Source organism: Anopheles merus, chromosome 2L (genome assembly GCF_017562075.2).
Source record: "Anopheles merus strain MAF chromosome 2L, AmerM5.1, whole genome shotgun sequence".
In the NCBI taxonomy this organism is placed as follows: Eukaryota; Metazoa; Arthropoda; class Insecta; order Diptera; family Culicidae; genus Anopheles; species Anopheles merus.
Window position 1 is genome coordinate 14,536,824 of NC_054083.1, and position 23,664 is coordinate 14,560,487.

General features: G+C 41.7%; 2 protein-coding genes and 1 long non-coding RNA gene across 5 annotated transcripts in view; 2 read left to right on the forward strand and 1 right to left on the reverse strand.

Moving 5' to 3' along the window:
* The window catches only part of LOC121592078 (myc box-dependent-interacting protein 1), a 38,019-nt gene extending 24,257 nt beyond the window's left edge, over positions 1–13,762 (forward strand). For 2 of the 3 annotated variants that reach the window (XM_041913348.1, XM_041913350.1), the window contains exons 3-10: positions 6,658–6,793; positions 6,895–7,085; positions 7,286–7,390; positions 7,458–7,710; positions 7,913–8,008; positions 9,454–9,750; positions 11,879–12,021; positions 12,111–13,762. In XM_041913348.1, the coding sequence (XP_041769282.1) occupies positions 6,658–6,793; positions 6,895–7,085; positions 7,286–7,390; positions 7,458–7,710; positions 7,913–8,008; positions 9,454–9,750; positions 11,879–12,021; positions 12,111–12,191 (1,302 nt within the window). In that variant the 3' untranslated portion in view covers positions 12,192–13,762. The remainder of the gene's footprint in view (positions 1–6,657; positions 6,794–6,894; positions 7,086–7,285; positions 7,391–7,457; positions 7,711–7,912; positions 8,009–9,453; positions 9,751–11,878; positions 12,022–12,110) is intronic. The other variant, XM_041913351.1, reaches the window with a different exon arrangement.
* A 1,283-nt stretch (positions 13,763–15,045) lies between these two features.
* LOC121593909 lies at positions 15,046–16,450 on the forward strand. Its single transcript, XM_041916678.1, has 4 exons — positions 15,046–15,262; positions 15,345–15,588; positions 15,656–15,747; positions 15,820–16,450. Exons 1-4 carry the CDS (start codon positions 15,236–15,238, stop codon positions 16,315–16,317), a joined length of 861 nt encoding a protein of 286 aa, XP_041772612.1. The 5' UTR covers positions 15,046–15,235; the 3' UTR covers positions 16,318–16,450.
* A 250-nt stretch (positions 16,451–16,700) lies between these two features.
* Positions 16,701–19,414, reverse strand: LOC121593910. Its single transcript, XR_006004865.1, has 2 exons — positions 18,539–19,414; positions 16,701–17,175 (listed from the first exon to the last, which is right to left on the reverse strand). It is a non-coding gene; the product is annotated as an uncharacterized LOC121593910 (long non-coding RNA).
* Between the last annotated feature and the right edge of the window lie 4,250 nt (positions 19,415–23,664).

Here is a 23,664-nt window from a genome sequence, read left to right on the forward strand (position 1 = left end):
TTTTTTTTTGTTTTATTGTTGCATATTTTCAATGTTTGATTGGGCTTCGGCTGCAATGTGTAATATTTCTAGAGGGGTTTCCACTTTGAATCGAAATTTATTTTTATTTCTATTATTTCTCTTTTTTTACTTGTTTATTGGATTGAACAGCCTTTTTAAAACGTGAACACCACTTATAAACGATTTTAATGCTAATGTCGAAATGTTTTATACTCATATCAAATATAGATTTTTTTAAGTTGGTTTTAATATGTTTACAAGAAGGAAATTCAAAAGGAAATATTCAATAAAAACTAATAAAAAGTAGAAAACAGTGTTTTAAAAATAGCCTTAAATGTTGCATAACATAAAAATAACCAATATGTACTAAAAAAACAGTCAAAAAGGAAATGAAAGCATCATATCATTAAAGGCAGAATGGATGGTAACAAAATACCAAAATAGACATTGTTGATATATTTCACTTATTTCCAAAACAAATGCTTATGATTTTTTATACATTTCTCTTTATAATTTTCGATACAATTTTGACATGAAATTCCTTAGATTTTTTTACCATGCTTTGATACCATTTCGCGTGCTTCAAATTTGTGATTGTTTGAAAAGGGACCCGATTTTGTGCGGTTGTTTGGATTCCTTCCCGAGTTGACTGACACCATACGTATGTATCCGAGCGACGTTTTGCCACACATGGACACCACCATGATTGTTCCTTTCTCCTACGATCCTACGGGGAGGGTGTACACTTTGCATCGCCTTTCACCAAAACATGCCGTTAACGCCGGCCGGCCAAAAACGTCCAGCACCAGCCTCGGCAGAGGTCGGAAAACCTGTTTTCGACCTGTTGCTCTATCAACACACGTATACACATCACCACAAATGCATCCCAACCCTCAATCTCGGACCGGGAATCCCGTCCCCTTTGCCCCGAGGCAGGTCTTTCGACTTGGATGAAATGGAAACCTTCGCCTGTAACAGTGACTACCCTTACATCCTCTCTGTGCCACTGTGCTTCAAAGGCAAACCGATAAAAAAGAGTATCGAATAGTTGTTGAAAGAGGAGAAAATATAGATCTGTTAGTCCATAAAAGGGTCCCCCTTATACCCCATAACAAGCACCCTGACCGTGACGTTTTGCAATCGAAAGACGGTCACGGGTGAGGTCGAAATCTGGGCAATAAATGCAGAGAGTTCGTTAAAGAATTCGTGATCGAACCACGCGCGCTACAGCGAACGAACGGAACGGTCACGTGCGTGCCGAATCGCGGGAGAAGTTGTGGCGGAACTTTCTCTCTGGAGCTTCCCTGGCCGGGAGATGCCGCGACTGGACGGGGAACCTGTTCCGGTGGTGACCCACCATTCCCGGCGAGGTTTTTAACGCTCCTAGTGTGTATGTGTGTTGTTTTTGTCGTCTGGGAGGAAAACTTTCATCCCGTAGCGTTTGTTTGTTGATGCCGATTGCCGTTGTTTGTTTCGTTTGCAGCGTGTGTTTATCAAAGGCGCTGTTAATTAACGCCGCGGGTTTAAAGTGTGCAGGTCGCGCAAACGCAACTGGTTGCTGTTATCCGCGTGCCCAATGGTGTGCCGTTGCAGTGGATGACCTAGCTGTATCTGACCGGACGCTCAGATTCCTTGCATTCCTGCCCGATCAAGCCACGTCTGTGTCTTCCGTTGAAAAATTGTTGTCGAGTGTTGAAAAACGTAAAACATGGGAATGCAACCAATTTTTCCTATTTTTATTGTTAGTCAACATTCAAACAATTCACGGCACATAACAAAAGAAAAAAAGATGCGCAGCGTTACATTTGAATCAATGCTTGAAATTGTTATTTTTTGCATATACGATGTAAACAATGTCAGAGAGTTGCTTTTCATATTGTCTTTGGATTTTTGATTTTTTTTTTATATTTTCAATTTTTACGGTATAAATACTTCTGAAGAAACATTTTATATTTTTGTAAATGCAGTGAACGTTGTAAATTATGGACTGTTGTTAAACAATGATAACACAACATATATTTTTTTGTATTAAAGCAGAACAATTGTATGCAGACTGTTCGCTAGCTCCTTTGTTTCCGACTTATGCGGATTCAGATTTCCACTTACGTGTTTTTATTTTCAGTTCTTTAAACAAACTGTTCCGGTTTTATTCAGTCGAATGTAAAAAAAATAGGGGAAAGAGGGACAAAATGGCACTGTTAAGGATTTTGCTCTGTAACTCATTGGATAAACCACTTTACACTGATATGTTGACGGTAATCGATGCTTCAACATCTATTTCATTACAACAATCAGAAGTGAACGCATGAATAACAAATATAAAATGAAATTTAAAAATTAACGTTAAAAGTTGTGAAAATTTATTGTGCGGGGTAAAATGGTTTCGCTATGGGGCAAAATGTCTATGTGTCGTGTTGCAAATGTCAAAACACATTAAAACAAAGGGGCAAATGCACCACAACATTGAACTTTAGGCTTTGGTTTAAGCTCTTGCATCTAGGTAGAATCGTGAGAGTAGAGATTAAATGTTAGTTTTAAAGTGGTTTGTTAAATAATTTTATAAAATGCTGGAATATTTCAATAAATTTACGTGTTGTTAGTAATTTTTCATGTCGTTAATTCATACATACAACACAGTTTTGTTTATATAAAGCTAATATACTGTAGCGACCTTAGATTACCTTACACCACAGCCTCATCATGTTGCTCCTGTTAATATTATTATGACCATTATGGCCCAGATGAAACATTTTACAAACTGTAACTTTAAAAACTTTAGATTAGATTACAATGGTTACTTTTGGCAAGTAAATCATGGATAAATACCATGTGACTAGATACACGTCCTTTTTTCTTAAATTGTTTGTTGAATTCTTAGGAAAGTTAATTTTCGAGACTGATTAATCTCCAATTTATTCAATTATTTCGAAATCTTAGGTTAGGAATCGTTCATGGTGGGCTTTAAACATTGTATTTGATGTTTTTCAATCATTAGAAGTCATTATAAACGTGTTAATTTGACAATAACGCAGGTGACTATTTTGCTCCTAATTCCCCTAAATTAAAATTTTCCTTAAATTTCATTAAACCATTTAATGGAAAACATTTTATTTTTTCTGTTTTTCTGTTTCTTTAAAATAATTAATTTAGTGTACACAATTATCAATTTGTTTGGAAAATAATTATCCATTTTAGCCCAAAATTGCGTTATTTCACTTGAACGACTTTACTACTACTTAACTTTTACTCAACTCAAGTTACTGTGATGTTTCTGAAACACGCTTAGCTCGAGAAACTGCTTTAAAGTCAAATTTGATTTTCGAGCTTTGCAATAGTTTTCACATTTTCAATAAATGTGAATTCGATTTTAAGCAAACCTTCCATATACTTCCTCCTTCCATAGGGTTAGATTGTATCCATTCCGATTCCATCTGCGATTTCGAAGTCCTTTCAACTTCTTCTGTGCTGATTGGTTTGACAAGAATTGTTTATTAATTATTATTACTATTCCTCCATCTCAACTGCATTTAAATTCTACTATAATTTACATCATCAAGCGAAAGATGTTTGCTAATTGTGTCTAGCCATTGACTGCCATTGACTGCACAAAGAAGGGGCAATTATTCGCACTCACGAATTTCGCGTCCGCTAAAATATACATAACCAGACACTTGGTAATACACTCCGACCGGCAAAAACGAAGCGGAAATCCTTCACAAAAATGATCAATTTTCGACCCAAAGTGCATTTTGATGGTCACGGCCCTCTCTGCGGCAACAGCTGGGTCGTCGCGAGTTCGCGAGTACGGAACCAGCAATGGAACTGGCTGTGCTTTAGTTCGGTATGCCTGCTTTCGATTTCATGCATGATGCCATCGCTTCGGGGCAATAGGATTGGTTTGATGATTTTTCTTCACCGCTCTGTTCCACACGCGTGCTGTTAGTTGGGTGGAAAAACTGGTTTGCTCAAGTTGGCCATAAAAAAAACAAACGGCCACAAACGCAAAACTATGCACCGGTCGTCCGTCTAGCCTGTGTACAGTGTTGTGTTAGCCCAGTTGCATCGGCACTTATAAAGCTGGTACCGTTGGGTGTGCACAGATATGGGTGCAGTTGGCCGGACCCGCCACTAAAGCCGGTTCTGGTGGAGATGGAAACTGGTTCCCGAGGGAAACTAGATTGAAGTCATCGGCAGCCCACAAACCTAGTGCATTAGAGGCAAGTGTTCTTACCATGTAGAGCGGGAGAGAGTTACTACTCTCACTTTTATCCGATCGTGTGTGTGTGTTTTTTAGTGCTTTCGTTTTCATCTATTTTGCTGTTAGCGGAATTTAGATTTAGCCAACGTGTCTTCGGGGTTACATTTTCAAAATAAAGTGTTTTTTCTCTGTGCGGTTTAATACTAAATTAAATGACTATCGCACTCATTTTATGATTTTGGAAATGTGTCTTTGTTGCTGTAACAAAACCGAAATGATAAAATGACTTACCACTTACTGTGTAATGAACAAAAAAACACACTCAATGGAACAGAAAACAAGTGTACACAAACACAAAACAGCAACGTAATTGGGCAATATAAGCCATTCAAATGTGTAAGCCAAACTGTGTTGAAGTTGTTGTTTAAGCGGCGCAAACACGCTCACAGAGGACACACAGACGCAAACACCGCCATTGCTAGGGCTGGATAATGCAGGTGTAATTATTACGATAGCGAGGTGTACATACCTACACAGAAAAATGGCGAAGGCGCAGATATGGTGGCCACCGTTTGTGTGTGGGGCGAACCAAATCGTGTCCAACATTGGCAAAAAGTTGGCCGGATATGTAGGTTATCAGTTGGGCCCTAGTAGCAGGGCTGAGATGATTTGTTTGCATAAGGCATGTTTAGGTGTGCAGATTTGGGAAATGTTCTCTGCTTCTAGCTCGGTCGGGTTTCGATTTGAAGTCGGAAATTTGTTTATTTTATGTTTTGTTGATTTGATGTTACCTATCTGCTTAATTATTTTCTAATTAAATTCAAGAAAATTAAACCAACTCACTCTGTAAAGCTACGCAGCCCAAACAGTACGAAATGGCGGAATGTCAAGGAAGAGAAAATTACTTCCCCTAACGCTCGTCATTAAATGTGCGTTAGGAACAGTGCTGTGTGTAAGGCTTCTAACGGGATGGATGGGTCAACTTTCTAACGGGCTGTATGGCCGCGGCATGGTATCAGGCCATCATCCATCAGCAGTGCCCCTTCCGTATGGCACTGCGGGGTTTATTTTTCTCATCAACATGCACTCGAATGTGATTTCAACTCAACAGACCACATGTCTCCCATGACCGTGGTCGGCCAGATGCAACTTGGTCTCACGTGACGACGACTACCCATCATCTTGCTGCTGTAGGGGTTGAAAGCGTCAAACTCACTCGTTGTCCAACGTGGTGGTGCCTCCCTCTAAAGCTCATTCTATCGCGGACGGTCTAAAGGTACTCAGGCTACGCTGGAGGTAAAGCTTCACTGATTAGCATACCTCGCAAACGAAACGCAGCTTATGGGAAACGCGAGTATGTGTTGATGTTAAATGCTCAAGCAAGGTATTATTGGAGCTAACTCCTCGCCTGGTTTTCTGGGTGCTTGTGGGTAAGAAGCCACGCGTGACTGTACTTCGTAGTTGATTTTTGCAAAACGATTAATAAATTTACCCTCAACCTTGACCATGGTGTGTGGGGGTGGTTGTGTGTCTTACCAGTGTGCTGTTTGTGTTAAAAGCCCTGGTAAGAAGCCGCAGTTCATAACACACAGTTCCCTGCGGTTGCGCCGATGCTGTGTGTTTGAGTGCTCACTTGCTATTCTGGATGGCGTGTAGTCACGTGGTGAAACAGACATCATGTGATGGATTAGAGCTTTGAGCTATGGAACCTCCTGCAACACGAAACATTATGGAGAAGAGTAATGAAATGGTTAAATTATTTATACTAGTTTAATGTAATAATTACTATTTTAGTAAATGGTATAATCATATAAATAATTGCTAGCTTCAATTATTAGTTTAAGACTTATTCACATCTCCCTTTGATGCAATATCGCCGCCGCACATCGGCTGAAATGTATGTATATTTCCGCTTCGATCCGCCATATGACCCACACACACACACACCAACTTCTGCTTATACCAGGGTAAGGGTGCTATTAATTTGGGTAGCTAATTTTAGCGACCCAAGACACAACTGTCCCATTTCTCACTGGCTCGTAAAAAACGTCCACTTGAACAATTTTTAAGCTCTTCGCAAAACTCAAAACTTAACCAACCTTGCGCCAGCGATGCTGCTGTGTGCTTGTGTGCCTAGTGTTGTGTGTTGGTGTTATTTTTCATCGACCAATTGCTTGGTTCCACCGTACGAATGTGGTGTGGCCTATGTTGTGTGGCGGTTGTAATATTTTTAGCAGCATCATACTTTCTAGCTGCACTGTACACTACCTGAAACATGAAACAATTTCGCAGCCACTGTCGTAAAATGAGATGAAATAGATAAACAGATTTATTTTTGATGCTTTTTAAGCAATATTCTAATATTTATCTATATAATTGTTTATTCGAAATTTAAGTCATCTAGTAAAGTTAAGCAAATCGTTACAATACTCTCCAATTTCATCTACTTCCCTTTGCAGCTTCTACAAAATCTTGGCAAAGTCGACCGAACGGCAGATGAAATTTTCGACGAACATTTGACAAACTTCAACCGACAGCACACCTGTGCAACCAGGCTGCAGAAAGAATTCAGCAACTACATCCGATGTGTTCGTGGTAAGCGTTGCGCGTTACTCATATATAAAAAAGACGATATTTTTTCACACACTGAATCATTTCTTTCCCTTTCGGAAATTATTATTATTATCACCATTCAGCCGTACAAAATGCCTCGAAAAGCCTCATGGAAGCCATTACCGAAGTATACGAAAGCCAGTGGACCGGCTCGGAAGTGCTGTACGGCCAGGCTAAAACGATCGACACACAGTACCAGCAGTTTTCGTACAAGCTGGCCGATCAGGTACTGAAGCAGCTGGACACCTACGCGCTACAGTTTCCGGAAATGAAGGTAAGCAAGCGCCCGACATTTGTCGATTGCGCCGCGCACTTTACTCTACTCTGTGTACGCCTTTTATATTTTATATTGTGTTTGTGTATATATATATATATATATATATATATATATATATATATATATATATATATATATATATATATATATATATATATATATATATATATATATATTTTTTTTTTTTTTTTTTGTAGAAAAAGATTGACAAACGTGGCCGCAAGTTGGTGGACTACGATAGCCAGAGGCATTCTTTCCAGAGCCTGCAAGCGAACGCTGCCAAGCGCAAGGACGATCTGAAGGTAAGTTTGTACTGCTGCTGCCCTCCCATCCGTCCTAAGTCACATGGTGCGTTTGCTATCGTTCCAGGTTACGCGAGGCCGTGAACAGCTGGAGGAAGCGAAGAGCACATACGAGGTGTTGAATTCCGAGCTGCACGACGAACTGCCGGCCCTGTACGATTCGAGAATACTGTTCCTGGTGACGAACTTGCAGACGCTGTTCGCGTGCGAGCAGCAGTTCCACAGCGAAACGTCCAAGGTGTACGCGGAACTGGAAGCGATCGTAGACAAACTGGCCACCGAATCCCAGCGCGGCTCCTACACGCTGAAGAAGATCAACGGTAGGTGGTGCCCAACTGGACGACGGTAAAGCACCGTTGTACAGCGCTGTGTTGGGGGTTGACACTGTAAACCTTCCGCAAAGAAGTTAACAACACTGTATGCATATTCGTATGCACCGTTAAAACACGGGATGATACAAACGTGTTTAATTGTAAATGTTTGTTTTTCCCCCATCCCTCCCTCCCCTCGTTCCGTTTTTAGCTAACTCGAACCCATCTAGCCCCCAGCAGTCACCGGTGAAGGCGAATCTGTCGATTGTGAATAATGTTACTAACGGGTCGGCCAACGCTAACGGACGTGAGTAAAGCTATCTGTTTTACGATATGTTTGCATTCGATCGTAAGATATCGACCACCACAGGTGGTCATCCCGCATCGCCCCAGTGCAACCATTGGGGATCGATCATCGTTCGTTATCGTCATCGTAGGGAACATCCATTATTTGTAGCTTCTCATTTCGGCATCACGCGCGATACACGTAAAATCCAATCAATGATATGCATAACAACAACATCATCAGTATGGTTTTCATGCGTTCATCCAGATTCTGATAGCAAAATAACACAAACCCAAATCTCAAAGGCTCAAAGGCTGTACTTACATTCCCATTGTTATGTCGCTTTTTGGTTTCCTAGTAAATGGTTCGGTGTTACTGTGTTTCAAAATTTAGTCTATTTTGGTTTAAGTGTCACATCATGTTCATTTTATAAACACTGATCCTATCCTATCCTTCCCCCTCGTAATGAATTGCTACAATTGATTGTTTGGTCATTGATAAGATTTTATGGTGTTGCTTGCCGTCCTGCGAGCACGGGTTTTTGTAAGCAAGAGTGGTAATAATGTAACGCTAATCTTTATTTAAAAATATGTCAGTATTAAAATTAATATTGCTTTTATATGTTATCATTTTGAAAATTAAAAAAAAAGCAAATCCCATGTACACATGTGCACATACACACTCCAGTTTTGACTTGATTAATATGTAAGCTCTCAGGGGTTTGTTTTGAATTTTTAAATAAAATTAAGTACAACTATACCCACACACACACACACACTTTTAATATATTGTTTTAAATTGGTTCCCATTGGTGATGTAAATTTTCTTCATTAGCGTGCTAGAAACGGGTGTGTTTGAGTTTGTATTTGTGAAATTATTCATTCGAAATTTATAAACAAAAAAACAAGAATGTAAATAATGGAATGTAAAGACGTATGTGCAACAGAACGTTGGGCACGATTCGGGAAAAGCTGAAAAGTTGCAAATAATTATATGTTACATTAGATCAAGCTTAAACCCCCCGAACACAAGTAGCTGAAGCATGCGTGTGTGACAATTTTGTTTTCTCTTCTTCTTCTTCTTTTTCTCTTCCGTGTTTTCTTTCTATATATCCTGCTCACTTTGTTTTTGCCTTACGGGCGTGCGCTCCTGCGTTGGTCACCATCACCTGTGCTGTGGAACGGAAACGCACACACACACACTGTGGCCAAAATCCGATCATACTGTTTTAACGTGTGTGCGTGTTCATAATTGTAAATGTGTGTGTATGTGTGTATGTGTGCGTGTGGCTCTCACTTTCATGTTGCAAAAAAACCCCTCCTTCCCCTGCGCCTGCAAATCACCATTCTGCTCTATGGAATCGGATCGCCGGTGGAACGGAAAATCTTTCGAAAAAAAAAACGGGGAAGAGGAAAAACAAACATATGTCCTTCGTTTACTAAACCCCACCACCATACCTAAAACAGATACCTCCGCGCAAAGTGTGCTACCGTCGCCGAGAACACCGTCACCCAACCATCAGCTCGACCGGCAGGCGGATGGGCCAGAAGATGAAGACGACGAACCTTCCTACCAGAACACGGAAATGGTAAAGGCGGCGGCGGCGGCGTCGGCCGCGACCAAAGCACCGACCACGAACGGTACCACCGCCTCGGACAGCACGGCAAAGCACGGCGAGCTGGAATTGAACGGCAGCGCACCGAAGGAGAACGGTCAGCCCGCAGCGACAGCGGTGACGGAAAGTGTTCCGGCCACCACAAACGGTACGCTTCATCACCCGCCGTCTGCAACCACTAATCAGCTTTCCCAACCCGACCACCACCACCAAACGCATCCCCCGACTGCGAACGGGCTGGCCAGTAATGCTCGGGGGGTGCAAGAGAATGGGGTACACGAAACGACAGCGGGCGCTAGTGCAAACGCAGCACCGACAACGGATGTGCCCGCTGCAACTGTTGCCGCAACGGCGGATGCTGCTGCTGCTGCTGCGGCTGCTGCTAGCGTTAATACAGATGCTGCCGTTCCAACGCCCACTACTACCGGTGCAGCAGCTGTTTTGCAAACAAGTAATACTAATGTATTTAAATCATCAACACACTCACACACATACACGACGAGGTCCTTACGACTCACTGTTACTAACAACCGTTACGTAGCATGGTCTCTACTACTACTATCTCTATTACTACTACCACTACTACCACTACTTTTACTACTTCCACTACGGTTACACGTGTGTACTTGTTCCGCGTCTCACTGCCATCTTTCTTCTTCCTATCGTGGGCTGAACGTTGGCCGTGGTAGTCGATACGGTATCCTTGCCACACTTTCACCATCCCCACCACTCGCACCATCATCCCCATCATTTGCGATCCCATCAGAACCTGCCACCGGTCTACCAGTGCCGGAACGCTCCCGCCCAATTGGCTGCCGAGGGCACAGCAACACTAACCGCCTCTTCATTGCGCCCTCATCATCCTCCATCCACCGTAACCCTAACCGATCATCCACGCCACGTCTACCGTTCTACCGTTCTACCATCGCAAGCTGCCGGATCGGTGCGAATGGACAAGGTAACGCAGACGCCACCACTGCTTCCAGCACAACCGAACGCCGGCATGGCGGCAACGCTGGCGACATCCAAGACTACTTCCATAGCAACCCAAATGTCCACCACCATGCTGTCAAGGCCTGAGGCTACTGCGACAGCGCGAAGCTTTTCACCGGCTCGCTGCACTGCTGCTGGGTACAACGTAAGCAGCAGCGGTTCGCTGTATGGCAATGCACAGCAGCCTAGCTATTCGCCCTTTCCGTACACCACCGCAAACCGTAATCTCAACAGCTACAATAACAATACTAACACACGATCGTCACCATTGATCGCACCACAACAACAACAACAGCAACAGCCACACTTAACAACAACACGTGTCAGTTTGAGCAATAATAATTCAATGTCGGAAATTATTTACAATATTCCGGTCGGTAAGTGGGGTGGGGATCCTATGTACTGACTTTTTTTTGCCTCACAGTTTTGGCATCCTTTATTTGTGTGTATATGTGTGTGTATGTATGCGTGCGCCCGCTTGTTTAATTATAATCCTTGTTTTTCCTCCTTTCCCGAAGTGGCGACCCATCGGAAAGCTTTAATGGCACGTCAATACGTTTTTTAAGGATTTTGTGTGCCATTTTTTTACGTTAGCCGGTTATTTAGTGGTTTGCTTGCTTTACTTACCTTTTTTAGCCTATATTGTGTGTTCCTTTTCTCCATTTTTTTTTTCAATTTTACTGCCAGCACACAATGTTTTTGTGGGTGTGTTTCTATTTACACGCAAGACTAATATAGATTATACTTGGTTTAAAGTACGAAAAATATCCTTCCCAAAAATATCCCCCACCATCATCGTATCATCGATTTCGGTTACATTATCTCACGTTTGGATAAGATTTTTAAGATCATTCGTTCTAGAAAAAAACACATGTCAAGCTTTCTATTTATTTATGCAATTAGACCAAAAGAACTCTTTCATATTGATTAACATATAATTGTAAGTTGTTAGAATTATTTTTTCAAAAGCTATTTGTTGAAACCGTTTGCATTCAGTGAGGTAGAATCATTTTTTGCAAATTAAATCATTTTCTTACACAAACACATTCCTATCTGCTCGACATAAATCGACACAAAAAAGAAATCGCCAATAGTTTTACTGATCGTTTCGTACTTCACCGTACGATCACGTTTTACTCGTTTACTCAAACCTCTTTAAACCACTCTACCTCATGCTCGAGCATTACTCTGATCTTAAGTCTAGTGTTTGGTGAGGTAGAGCTTTCCGATCGTGTATGTTAACTTGGGCACCGGTTTTTTTCTTTTCATACCACCATTCGCAGGTGCAGCGACAACGGACTTGCCACCGGGTGTTTTGTATCGCGTGAAAGCTACGTACAAGTACGTCCGGGAAGACGTCGACGAGCTGAGCTTCGAGGTGGGCGATGTCATCAACGTGGTTGAGTACGAGGATCCCGAAGATCAGGTATGGTTTTATGTTTCCTTATTTTGTTTTCGATAAGAAAAACACATTTAATATTACATTTTTTCCACACCTTTTCCCCGTCGCCACAGGAGGAAGGATGGCTGATGGGCAACAAGGAAGGCACAAACGAGAAGGGCATGTTCCCAGCTAACTTCACCCGGCCACTGTAAATTCGCCATTAGTCGGTTCGGTTTTACATAAGGATACCGAGATGTTTTAACACCGGAGAATCCCATGAATCGCAAACCATTTTTTTGTTTTCTGGTCGTCTTAGCTGAAATGAATGAAAGGAGATTCAGCAACAGCATCTTCCCATGCCATCTTCCGAATAGAACATCATAAGCACGTAGAGTGACCGATAATTGTATCCACACACACACACACACACACACACACACACACACAAACGTGTTTGTTGCCACCATCCATAACGCAGCGGTAAGGCATTTGAATATTAGCTGTCCCACACATCCCCCCCCCCCACACACAACACACAGAAATCGATATAGTGTAGCAAAACGTACACCGGGTACACCGTTATATAAAAAAAATCTAAATGGAATTGCATCAGTGGCGCTCACCCTCCACCCTCAGATCACCACCATCCCGACAGTCAGTTAGTAGTTAGTTAGTCATCCGTTTACTGGCGGGACCGAGTGAGTCACAGGTGGTAGAGAGCGAGCGTTGTGTTGTATTGAGTTGCGTTGAAAGCAGATGGTTTCAGTTTTCGGTTTTTAATTCCCTCACGTTTCACCCCGTAGTAGCCGTACTGTGTATTTTTGTTGCGTATTATTTTATTAGTAATCACGGCGCGCGCAACATTGCAGCGCAAGCGTGGTGTTTGCGCGCCACCCTCGATGATGGTACCGGGTTTGGTAGTGAACCGAAGCAATGGCGCAATCTAATAATTGTAGTTTTCCCTGTCTTCCCGGTTCCGGTGAAAAATAAGGCAAATGTTGCATATTAGTAATATATTAACTCCTTTCTTTGTTTATGCACACCTATGCGCCGCGGCAATTGTACGTGTTGCTACGGCTATTGCTGCTCTACACGAAATCGTTAATACCGTACGCGCAAGTCATCATCTAACTATCTATGAGCATAATGTCGTCGTTGCGTAACAATGGAAAACTAATGAATAACGTGTGCCTTTTTATTAAAAAAAGAAGAAGAAGAAAGGGAGCGCGAGAAAAAAAAGAAGAGAGCAAGCAGAAGAAACTAAGCAAAAGCAATGATTCGAAAACAAGAGAAAACAAAACAAAATCGGCAACTAACGAAATCCTTTTTCTTTCTTTCTTTTGCTGTCTTAAGTTAAGCTGTTATCATCTCGTTATTTTATGTTATTTGAAAGGCAATTGTTCTCGTTGTTTCTCCCTCATACAGATCCTTCCCTAACAGAGCTATTTTTAGTTGGCCCTAACTTTTTTTCCTTTTGTCTGTAAAAAAAAAAACAATTCATGAGAATCAAATATAACTTACTACGAGTACAATCGACAAACAAACAAAAATACTGCTGTTTTTTTTTTTGCAAGGATGTAAACCATTTTCGTTTTATGTATTTAAACAAAAAGAAACAGAAAGAGCGAGAGCGAGAGAGAGAGAGAGCGTGTGCGAACAGGAGGGCGGTAGAAGGTAGAAAGGTAGCAAGCATTTCTTCCCGATGAAACACAGCCGGCAGTTTTAGGTGTAAGCGATGAAACCCCCAAATCGAAAGAAATAAATAAATCATTTTGTTTGTGAACATTGGCGCCTGGGCTGTGTTATTTTGCTATCCTGCATGGGCAGCAATTTTGTCTTGAGATTGATTTGGACCTTGCGCAAAAGTAAACGTGAAATTTCGTTTTCGTTTCGTTTTTTTTAAGAAAGGATATTCCATTTTCTAACTATTTAGACTATAAAACATATTGAAATAATAAAATAAAGGCATTGCCTCGCTTTGTTCACGGAGAAAAAATAATGGTTAGCGGGGAATGAAAAGAATTGCATTAAATTCATTATTTAAATATGTTTATGGTATAAATAATAGAGGAATTTAATATCGTATCTTTTGGTTTACGAGAAACCATATTCTGATTAATATTTAATGAAATATAGCAAGAAAAAACACCAAATTTCACGTTTAATTTTACTTGGGCTTTAAGAAACAAAGGATAAGAAACCCATATGCTCCTGTATGCGATAAAAACGAATCATGATCATACAATAATTGTTGACAGCAAGTTCATCTGATCGTCATCCTTTCCAATGCTCATTCGATGCACTGTTGTAAAATGCACCTAGGACGAGCATTCACATTTTGAGTGCGCTTTCGCTCAGCTGTAGCTCATTTGGCTCACCTCAAATGTCAAACGAGTGGCAACCACCAAGGTGGATTTAAAAATATCAGGTGGTGGACTCTAGTGCATTTTGACAATTCGTCACTTGACGTAAGGTCCCCAGAATTCAAACTTTGTTTCCATTTATTAAATTTGTTAATATAATTTATCTACCCCTTTTTTTCGATTAAATATTCTTAAAAAATATATTTTGAACTTGGCGAGTTCTTATTTAACATTAAAAAATAGATTTAAGTGTGTTATTTTGTGTTATTCCGTGAATTTATTCTATAATTCATTGTGTTTTCGACATTTTTGATGCTAAAAACTAAGAAATCATTTTTTTTTCAATTTTCACTTTAATTTCTCATTATCTACGAGCCGCATGGATAATGTACGTGAGAATAGAACTCTTACTCACATGATTTTAAATTTCGTGCATACACAAATCATCAAATCTTTAGTTGATATATCTCATTTATTCGATAAAATCAATAGACACACAAAAATGCAAATAATAGCAAAGAAATCTGTTCTATTTGCTAAGCTTTGTGTGCGGAAACCAATGGTTCACGGTTTTAAAATGACGTAAAGTCCCTCAACTATGGCGACCCCCCAAAGGCCCTTATCCACCACCTGATGTGTTTAATCCACCTTGGGCAACTACGGCACTGCAACTGTCAGCTCGGGCGCTGTTTTGCTGAAAGTGCAGTGTATGTTTTGCGATTTTCTCTTGGATGGTAACGTTGAAATAAATAAATAAATAAATAAATAAATAAATAAATAAATAAATAAAATCGTCGCAACAAACCGTTTGCGTTTACCGTGCTGGTATACTGCTTAACAGGGCACTCATTTTTAAAAAGTATTTGTCGTTTTACTTCGTTCCGGTCAGCAACATGAATATAAAAAGGGAAAGAATGAAGGTAAGAATTTTATGATGGCAGACCGATAACCGAAACACGATAATTTTACTTACACACTGTACGCCTTTGTTTGTACTTTTAGACCGTAGATCTAGGGACGGAACGTACCAGGTCACTGATACAGTTCATACAGGCGATACCTTACCTGTGGAATAGCAGCGACCCGCTGTATAAAAATAAAAAATCTCAAGCCGAAGCATGGGAGTCTATTTCCGAGGAGATGGGCGTACCAGTGACGGACCTGAGACATAAATGGGCTTCCCTGCAATCCTCGTTCCGGCACTTCTTCATTCTGTATCAAAAGGATCGAGCATCACACAATTGCGGTAAGTTCTCTGAGTGCGAATGTGGCCTATTTAACTGAGCTTAATTGGAATACTTCAACCCTGTCAGAGGGCGGTCAGTTGCCGCGTAGAAGATGGTACCTTTACGATGATATGCTGTTCCTATTGGCTAGTGGCAAGGACAAAGCTTTGGAGGGAAAGGTACATAAACCTAGAATCGTTGTATTTTGGACAAATCCTACACAGTCAAATCTAATTAACGCCTCCAAACAGGTAATCAAACAGAACAACGTTTCCACCGAGGACATTGATCAATCGATGGACCCAGATTCCCATCTCGCTGATACTAAAGCAGAAATTGGCAACTCGCTCGAAATGTCAGAGCAAAATACTATCGAGCGGACCGTGCCCTCGCCGTGGGCAGCAGTTTCGCGTACACCGATCCGGAAACAGATTAAATCACGGCACGTAAGCTCGATAGTCGTTCGGCAGGACCTGTACGCGGAAAGGAAGGTGATGTGCCAAACTAAACCTACCTATCAGCGGCGTAAATCGAAGGAGCCTGATGATGCTTCCCCCGGCACCACCACAAAGAAAGATGACCGAGTGAACAATAGCTACTGCGATGCTCTCCGTTACGGGCAGAATGTGGGCAGAGTATTGGCACAGTTGTCACCGCAACGAAGGCATGCGGTTATGATCAAAATAGACGAAATACTGCTCGATACGGCGAAGGAAAGATATCACCAACATTATGGAGCTGATCCTTAGCTATTACACACCTAGCCAGTATAAAGACAAGTTTTAGATAGGTTCTAAGTGAAGTATTTTATTGTGTAGAAGCGGGAGGCCAGCGAATGTGATTTAATAATGTAATTGAGTACGAATAATCTATGGACATGAATCTGTTCACGTTCAAATCAAATTATAAATCTTTCATTGCCTTCTCTAAAGCTGAAAGACAAGATCGTTTGAGTTGAACTTACATATCTTTTAGTCCTTAGTTAGTCCTTAATTCTAATTAATTTTAGTCCTTTTTTATATTTCTCAAAACTGACTGACAAGTGATCCTTTGTTTTCGGATATTCTATACGCAGTGAAATTTTGTTTTAATTTGATGACTCAAAAATTATTCAACTTGCTTTACCAGGGGATCCATTTATAAATGATCAGTTTTATTTAATTTTTTCTTTCGGTTCAGCTTTGACGCGAACAATCAACAGCGCTGTTGTTGATTAACGCATATTCTTCTATGATCGTTTACTAAATGCACATGTACCTCCGTGGCAAAGGGTCCCAATCACTGTGCAGCAGACCTGGTTGCACCGCTTGTATCCTGTTGAAGTTTCCATTTTCACAGTTGAACGTATGTTATTTATCCTTCCGTTCTAAAGCGTTTTCTATCCTCTTTCATAATCATCGGCAGTGATAGCCTCCTGAACAGACGGTTACATTGCTCCAGAATTATAGCAGCGCGGAAAATTTGGCTCGATTCCTGTTTAGTGTATATTTAAATTTTGCTATAATCGTCATCCATAATCATCGAACAGGATGTACAAGATGCGTTGCGCGTGCGATGTGTAGTTCCAGGGTTCTGGAACTAAAGCAGTATGTTCGTCTCTTCGATTCCTGAAATTACAAAGGAAACATATTGATTTAATTATATTTTATTATATGTAGTAGAACTAGTTTCATCTTAAGCAAATTTAAACGAAAATATCAACGAATGGTCACATTTTAAATCTTCAGTCGATCGTCAAACGTGATCGAGGAAAAATAATTCGAACCCAAGAATGAAACACCAAGACCCCGCAAGCACGCAACGTGGAAAGAAGGGAAATGGGGGGGAGTTTCCACCGCAAAAGCAAACACACATTTGGCAACGAAAGGGAGCGACGGCCTATTTGCCCCGATGCGAGGATCTCCACGGATCACGCCAGGAAGGCGGAAGAAGGAGTAGACTGTCCACAGGGGTCTGCGGTCTGGGCAGGGTGTAGCGCACACTGGGGTGAATCTGAGACGCGCTCCAATTCGTTCTCAGTTCACTGTCACTAGCTACGGTCCAGCCACTCTCTCTTGCTCTCATTGAAAATATCCAGAGACTATCGTCGAGTACAGCGACTGGGACTGGCTGCGGCTCGGTATGCGCGTTTTACATCATTGATTTATTTTATCGGGCGAGGCAGATTTTCATCTCATTCATGTTCTCCCGTGCCTGGCAGGCCCAGCGCGTGCTCTCTTTCTCATGCTTGCTTGCTTGCTTGCTTGATGTGGGCTCCCTTCTTGCACACAGTACCATTTTTATGGGTTTTCTACACCGTGCCGACCAATCACACTTATTGTCCTCAATCCTTTCGCAATTACCCTTGGTGGAAGAACATTGGAATGGGCCTTTCGATTCAAACTCTTGTTCGAAACGATGCAGCAAAACCTTTGAATTCTCGCTCGGACCATTTCCCCCAACAGCAATCAATGTTCCGGTGTTGTCATCTTATCTCACTCTACGCACACACCTCACAACATCCATTCTCACGGTACTGTGAATCTCATGCTCACTCTGCGCCGTGACTCATTCGGACACAATGCTCGCTGCATCTCGGTCGGCCAGCTAGAAAACGAAAACAAGCACAAAATGTGGCTTCAAAATGAATTCGCTCAAAAACCAAAGGTGGTCACGGCGGTCTCGGCCATTTGCTTGCGGCAACGCGTCTTCGGGTCGATTTTCAGTGTCTCATGAAAAAAAAACCCTTATTTTCTCACGCTCATCTCATCTCACTTCCAAAACCAAGATCCGAGGAAATGACAAGCTGATCCCATCGACCTCTACTACTACTACAACTGACTGCATCATCCTCTCCATGACTTTTGCACATCAAAGAACGGACACACATACACACTCACGCATACAGGCACATGCACACACACGCACACATCGACCCGCTCCCACTCGGAACCACTCGCAATGGATTGAGAAAAGACTGCATTTTCTTACATTTTGCTTCCGCTGATAGCTTGACTGCACTTGTTTCGAGCTTTTAATTTGACACCATCATCATCATCCGAGCCAGCGCAGCCTGTAAGACGATTCCTGCTCGCTGGCTACTCCCTTTGCTGCACCCTCCACGGCGACGTTCACGTTCACTTTTGCACAATTTTCATCTCACTTGCGTCGCGCAACTGAGAATCATCCTCGCCCCACGACACCGAAACTGGAGTCGGTCGAGCACAGTGCGGATTTTGCCACCCCGCCCTTGTATGTATTTTCGCGTAGTTTTTCTTCGCACCACCGACAGGGCGCCGTTGCACTTTTTCTTTTCCCCCTGCGAGCAGGCGCAACCACACTGCCCCACACTGTCCCACACTCCCTGATGGTGCGGAGACGGGACGAGCAGCAGTCGCTGGATGTACCGTGGTTCGACCGTGGCCGTGCGTGCGTGACTGCCTGCCGGACACACAGACGGGTACAGACGGGTGGCGAAAGCTGGTACCAGGAGCACGCATTCACGTACACCACGGCAAGAGGCGCTGCTATCGACACACACGGGAATACGCGCACGGTTCCTCAATCGGCCATTAAGATGACGCGGTCGTCGTCTCTCTAGCTGGGCCTCGGCGGATCGGCGGATATGTTTTCTGCACAGCTTCGGGGCGTGAAGGCTCCGCAAACAACACGCACACGCGAACGCAACTGCTTCCCGGACTGCACGACCGGATGCACTTTTCCGGCTCGATTTCGTTTGCGAAGGCAGGCCAAAATCGCCACCGTTTTCTTTTACCGTGAAAAGAAAAGACTTTTTCTTGGCTGCTTTTTCTGCGCTCTTCCACTAGTGATGTGCGCTGTGAGCAGAACTGTACAGCTCCATCCAGCTCCGATATGGAACAAGATTGAGATGGGCGCTATCCGCTCCGGCGCTGGGTTGATATTCCCAGCAAGCCTGTGCAGCCGTTCTGCTGCGTATGCAGTCCAGGCGATGTTTTATTTGAAAGAGCGGTTTCGGTGTCATTTCAATCGTTCCTCAAAAAGTGGTGTTTTTACGGTGTTATAACGGCGTCTGACCGCCGAATGAAATCATCAAAGACTCCGTTCAGCTGATGGTAAAAGACTGGTGCATTTTTAAAATACCAAAAAAGCTTATGGCACCCCAAGCGCCACAGATTAAACTTAGGCCGAAAATACACGGACCGGAATTTCGCGGTCGCGGAATTCCGCCTGCTTTCAAACCCATATACAAAGTGTCAACGGCAACTTTCCCGAACTGTCATATCCATACATTTTTCAGCAAGTGGAATTCCGCGGCCGCGAAATTCCGGTTCGTGTATTTTCGACCTTAAACGACTGGAAAAATATTCGTTTCTATTCCGCCGCCCGCCAAACATTGCGAGGGTTGCGGGTGGTATCATCTGCTCGAAATGTTTTTAAAAACAATCTTTTCTATTATTCAAAAATTATTTTTTTGCAGTGTTATTCGTTGAACAGATCACTTTTTCTATTTTTGTGGATTTTTGCAAAATAAAATGTCAAAATTCAGGTCTTAAGTATGCTATAATTTGCAATGTTATACCTGCTCACGGGGTGCTATAATTATAACTGCTAAAACTAGCGGCGAAAAAATTCCCTAGGATCGCAAGCTCTTTAATGCGACGGCTCTGGGGTTGTGAACTTGTATGGCGTGCGAGCCCTTGCGTGTCCTCGCAAATCGCTGTCAATTGCATGGCGCATTCATTTTCATCCATTATATGGAGTCTTTTCACAGGAGATGTTAGCTGGAGCCATCTGCGATGTTTATATATTTTTTTAAATTAATTCAAAAAATAATTTTAGGGATTTTAGTGCTGTTTTATGATACCATTATGTTGCTTGACCATTATGTTGCCCCAAATAGACCGTGCCGCCATACGTAGGACTGACTATCCTGCTATGGGGGGAAATCAATAAGTCACTGAAAGCCAACCCCGCAAGTGGGTTGGCAGGCATCGGTTGTTGAGCCAAAGAAGAAGAAGAAGATGTTGCTTGACAAATAATAGATAATGCTACTGGCGGATGTGTTGCTCCGTCGCAGCGCCTTACGCCTTACTTTACACCGAGTCGGGTATATTTTTCCTTCGCCGACCGGAGTGCCTCCGAACATTAGGAAACAAGCGATTCTGAGGTTGTGTTCGAATGCGCTTACTTTATTTAGATTTTCATCTCTTATATGCTATTAAGTTGCTGACCGCATATAAGTCAGCTAACTGTCGGCCTTAGCACAATTTTTTTATCTAAAAAATTCGACCGATCCGGCTGTTATGTTGGTGTCATTTGACACTCATTTCGTCGTCAAGATATTCATTTTACTGGTCTTGAAAATGAACTATACTTTAAAAATTCGATCGTTCCGCTTTGCATGGGAAAAAATCCGCGTAGCATTGAACTGCGGAAATTGTCTAATATCAGAAAAATGCCATAAATCAAAGTTCATCTTTTTCAAAAAGGTTATGTTAAAGCAAGCTGGTAAATGTGTCGGTTATTATTATTATTGTTGTTATTTATTTAATCTTCAACGGGCCGTATGGCCTAATTAAGATGTTACATGTATTTTTCAATACATTTGGTGATAAAAAATCATTTATTAATTATTTAAAAAAACATGGTTTACCTACACTAAATACTGAACTCAATGCGAGCATCCACACGTGTGGTCCAAAACAGCCGAAGTCATACACAATCATGAAAAAGTCTGCGCCTTTGGGTTCTGGCTTCCACCCGACTTTTAACGAGCTGAACCGAATAGTTGTAGAACATGTTATAAAATAAAAAAAAAGTTATAAAAAGTTATACTATCAGTTTTACGTGAGCGCCTATCGATTTTTTTCGATAGAAAAATAGTGCTGAGGCCGAATGTATGAGTTTATGTGCAGCGAAATTTGACTCTTTCAAGCGCCACAGATTAAGCTTAAACGACTGGAAAATCAAATATCCATAGAAAAAAAAACGAATGCTCCATAGCTTCATTGGTTTTGCTCAATAGATGGCATATTACAAATCATCATTATATTGCTGTCCTTTTCTTGCAATGTGTTTCGACAAGTTTCATCTAACATGACCTATATAGCCTTCAAACTTTCCGAGCAAAAATCTATATGAATGGTCGTGTGGGTCAGATACGTGCCCTACCCGCAAATTTCCGTTAAATGCCTTCTAATCGCCTTGTAATCGCCGGCGAATTGAAGGCGATCAGCAGTGCATTTAGCAGTAATTAAATGCCTTTGAAATATGTCAATGAAAAATTTCGCTTTTAATTTGAAATTTGAAATTGCAACTGTCAAAAGAAAACCTTACAAGTGTCTTCAACACTGCACTGTTGTAGTGTTCCCAGATTGAGCGTGAGATTCGATAGCACGATTTACGTGTTATGTTCTCTTGCGTTAAGCTCTGAGCTATTTCACTTTATTAATGATGGTCTGCATTATTCGGTTGTTAAAGACCAACCCGTTGAAAGGTGTTAATATATCAAACTCATTTCGATAAATCTAATAAAATGAGAAATGAGATGCATATTTCTCCCATCCTGATAATGATGGGTGAAGATAGAGTAATTATTATGTTTTTTAAAAAGGTATTATTTTCATTTTGCTTCACAAAAAGTTTGTTTATATTCATTATAGCAAGAAAATATTAATATAAAAAGAAATAAGCACAGAAAAAAGATCATAAAAAATCAGGATTTGAACACACGCTTTCTCGGTTCGGAACCAAAAGTGTTGTCACTGCTCTATTTGGCAGTTACATTAGTAAGGGTGCAAAACTAGTATATATACAAGCGAAGATGGCGGCAAGCTATCTGTTCTTGTTGAATCAAAAAGTTGAAATATTTCGAAAAGAGCCCGTTACAGCCTTGAAAGTTTCGGTTGAAATCTTAATTCGCCTTCTAAGGCGAATAAGGCCTTAAATGCCTTCTGAATGCCTTCAAAGCCGTTTAATGCTGGTAGGGTGGGTATCAACACCAACGACCATTACTCAAATTTCAATTGCTTCAGTGCTGGTGGTTTGTACTGGAGTCCATAGTATTTAAACAATCGTATCGCCGTTCTAGTTCTAACGATGCATGACTTCAATGCGAAACTATATAACAGTACAGAGGAAATGAGAAAGCTATCCTCCAAGCGAAGAGCTACACTGGTTGGATATCCCAAAAACAGATGGCGCTACCAGCTTTTTACTATTTTTAGAATGCATGAGTCGTTTGCCGCCTGCTAAACGATGTCTTTCTATATTCCGTTTAGGTTGAGAGCTTGAGTCGTTTAGAACCCATTTAGTGGTCATTTAGTGGATTTGTGGCACTTGGTCTGTATCCCATTCCCTCGCCCCACACACTCACATACACTCGCCCGGCACTCTTAAAATTTTGGTACGTAGGCTACGTACAACACAATACAAAAGGTCGTTCTAGCCGCGTGCAGTGATCAAAGTCGCGATGGTCCAATCGGAACGCCGACACATCAAGTCATACGGCCGTATTGGGGAGGTCGTTCGTTCCCGGGAACGTTCGCCGCGACGCTCATTTTCACTCATTTCATAGCCCTCTTTGATCAAAAATTAGAAAACCGTGTAGGTTTTGTTCTGCCCAATCTAGTGGTACATCCCTGTCCACTCATGAGCAACAAACTCATTTTTTGCACTTTTCTGGGATCCACATGTTCTACATTTTTCTGTCTCTAAGCAATTAAAGTAGCACGGGAAGTAGAAGCTACTTCACATTCTATTTTTTTACTGCTATACGCTATGATTAGATGAAGTCAGGCGAAACAAATTAAAAGAAAAGGACAGCTAAATAATGATGCGTTATAAAATACTATCTATTGAGCAATAGAGCATTCGTTTTTTCTATGGATATGTTTCCAGTCGTATAAGCTTAATCTGTGGCGCTTGGGGTGCCATAAGCTTTTTTGGTATTTTCAAAATGCACCAGTCTTTTACCATCAGCTGAACGGAGTCTTTGATGATTTCATTCGGCGGTCAGACGCCGTTATAACACCGTAAAAACACCACTTTTTGAGGAACGATTGAAATGACACCGAAACCGCTCTTTCAAATAAAACATCGCCTGGACTGCATACGCAGCAGAACGGCTGCACAGG

Bases quoted from the DNA above. Each gene is read 5' to 3' on its own strand.
- LOC121593909 (XM_041916678.1), top strand. From the start codon at position 15,236: ATGAATATAAAAAGGGAAAGAATGAAG. The intron at 15,263-15,344 runs GTAAGAATTTTA...TTGTACTTTTAG, and splicing joins TAAAAAGGGAAAGAATGAAG to ACCGTAGATCTAGGGACGGA. The intron at 15,589-15,655 runs GTAAGTTCTCTG...CAACCCTGTCAG, and splicing joins TCGAGCATCACACAATTGCG to AGGGCGGTCAGTTGCCGCGT.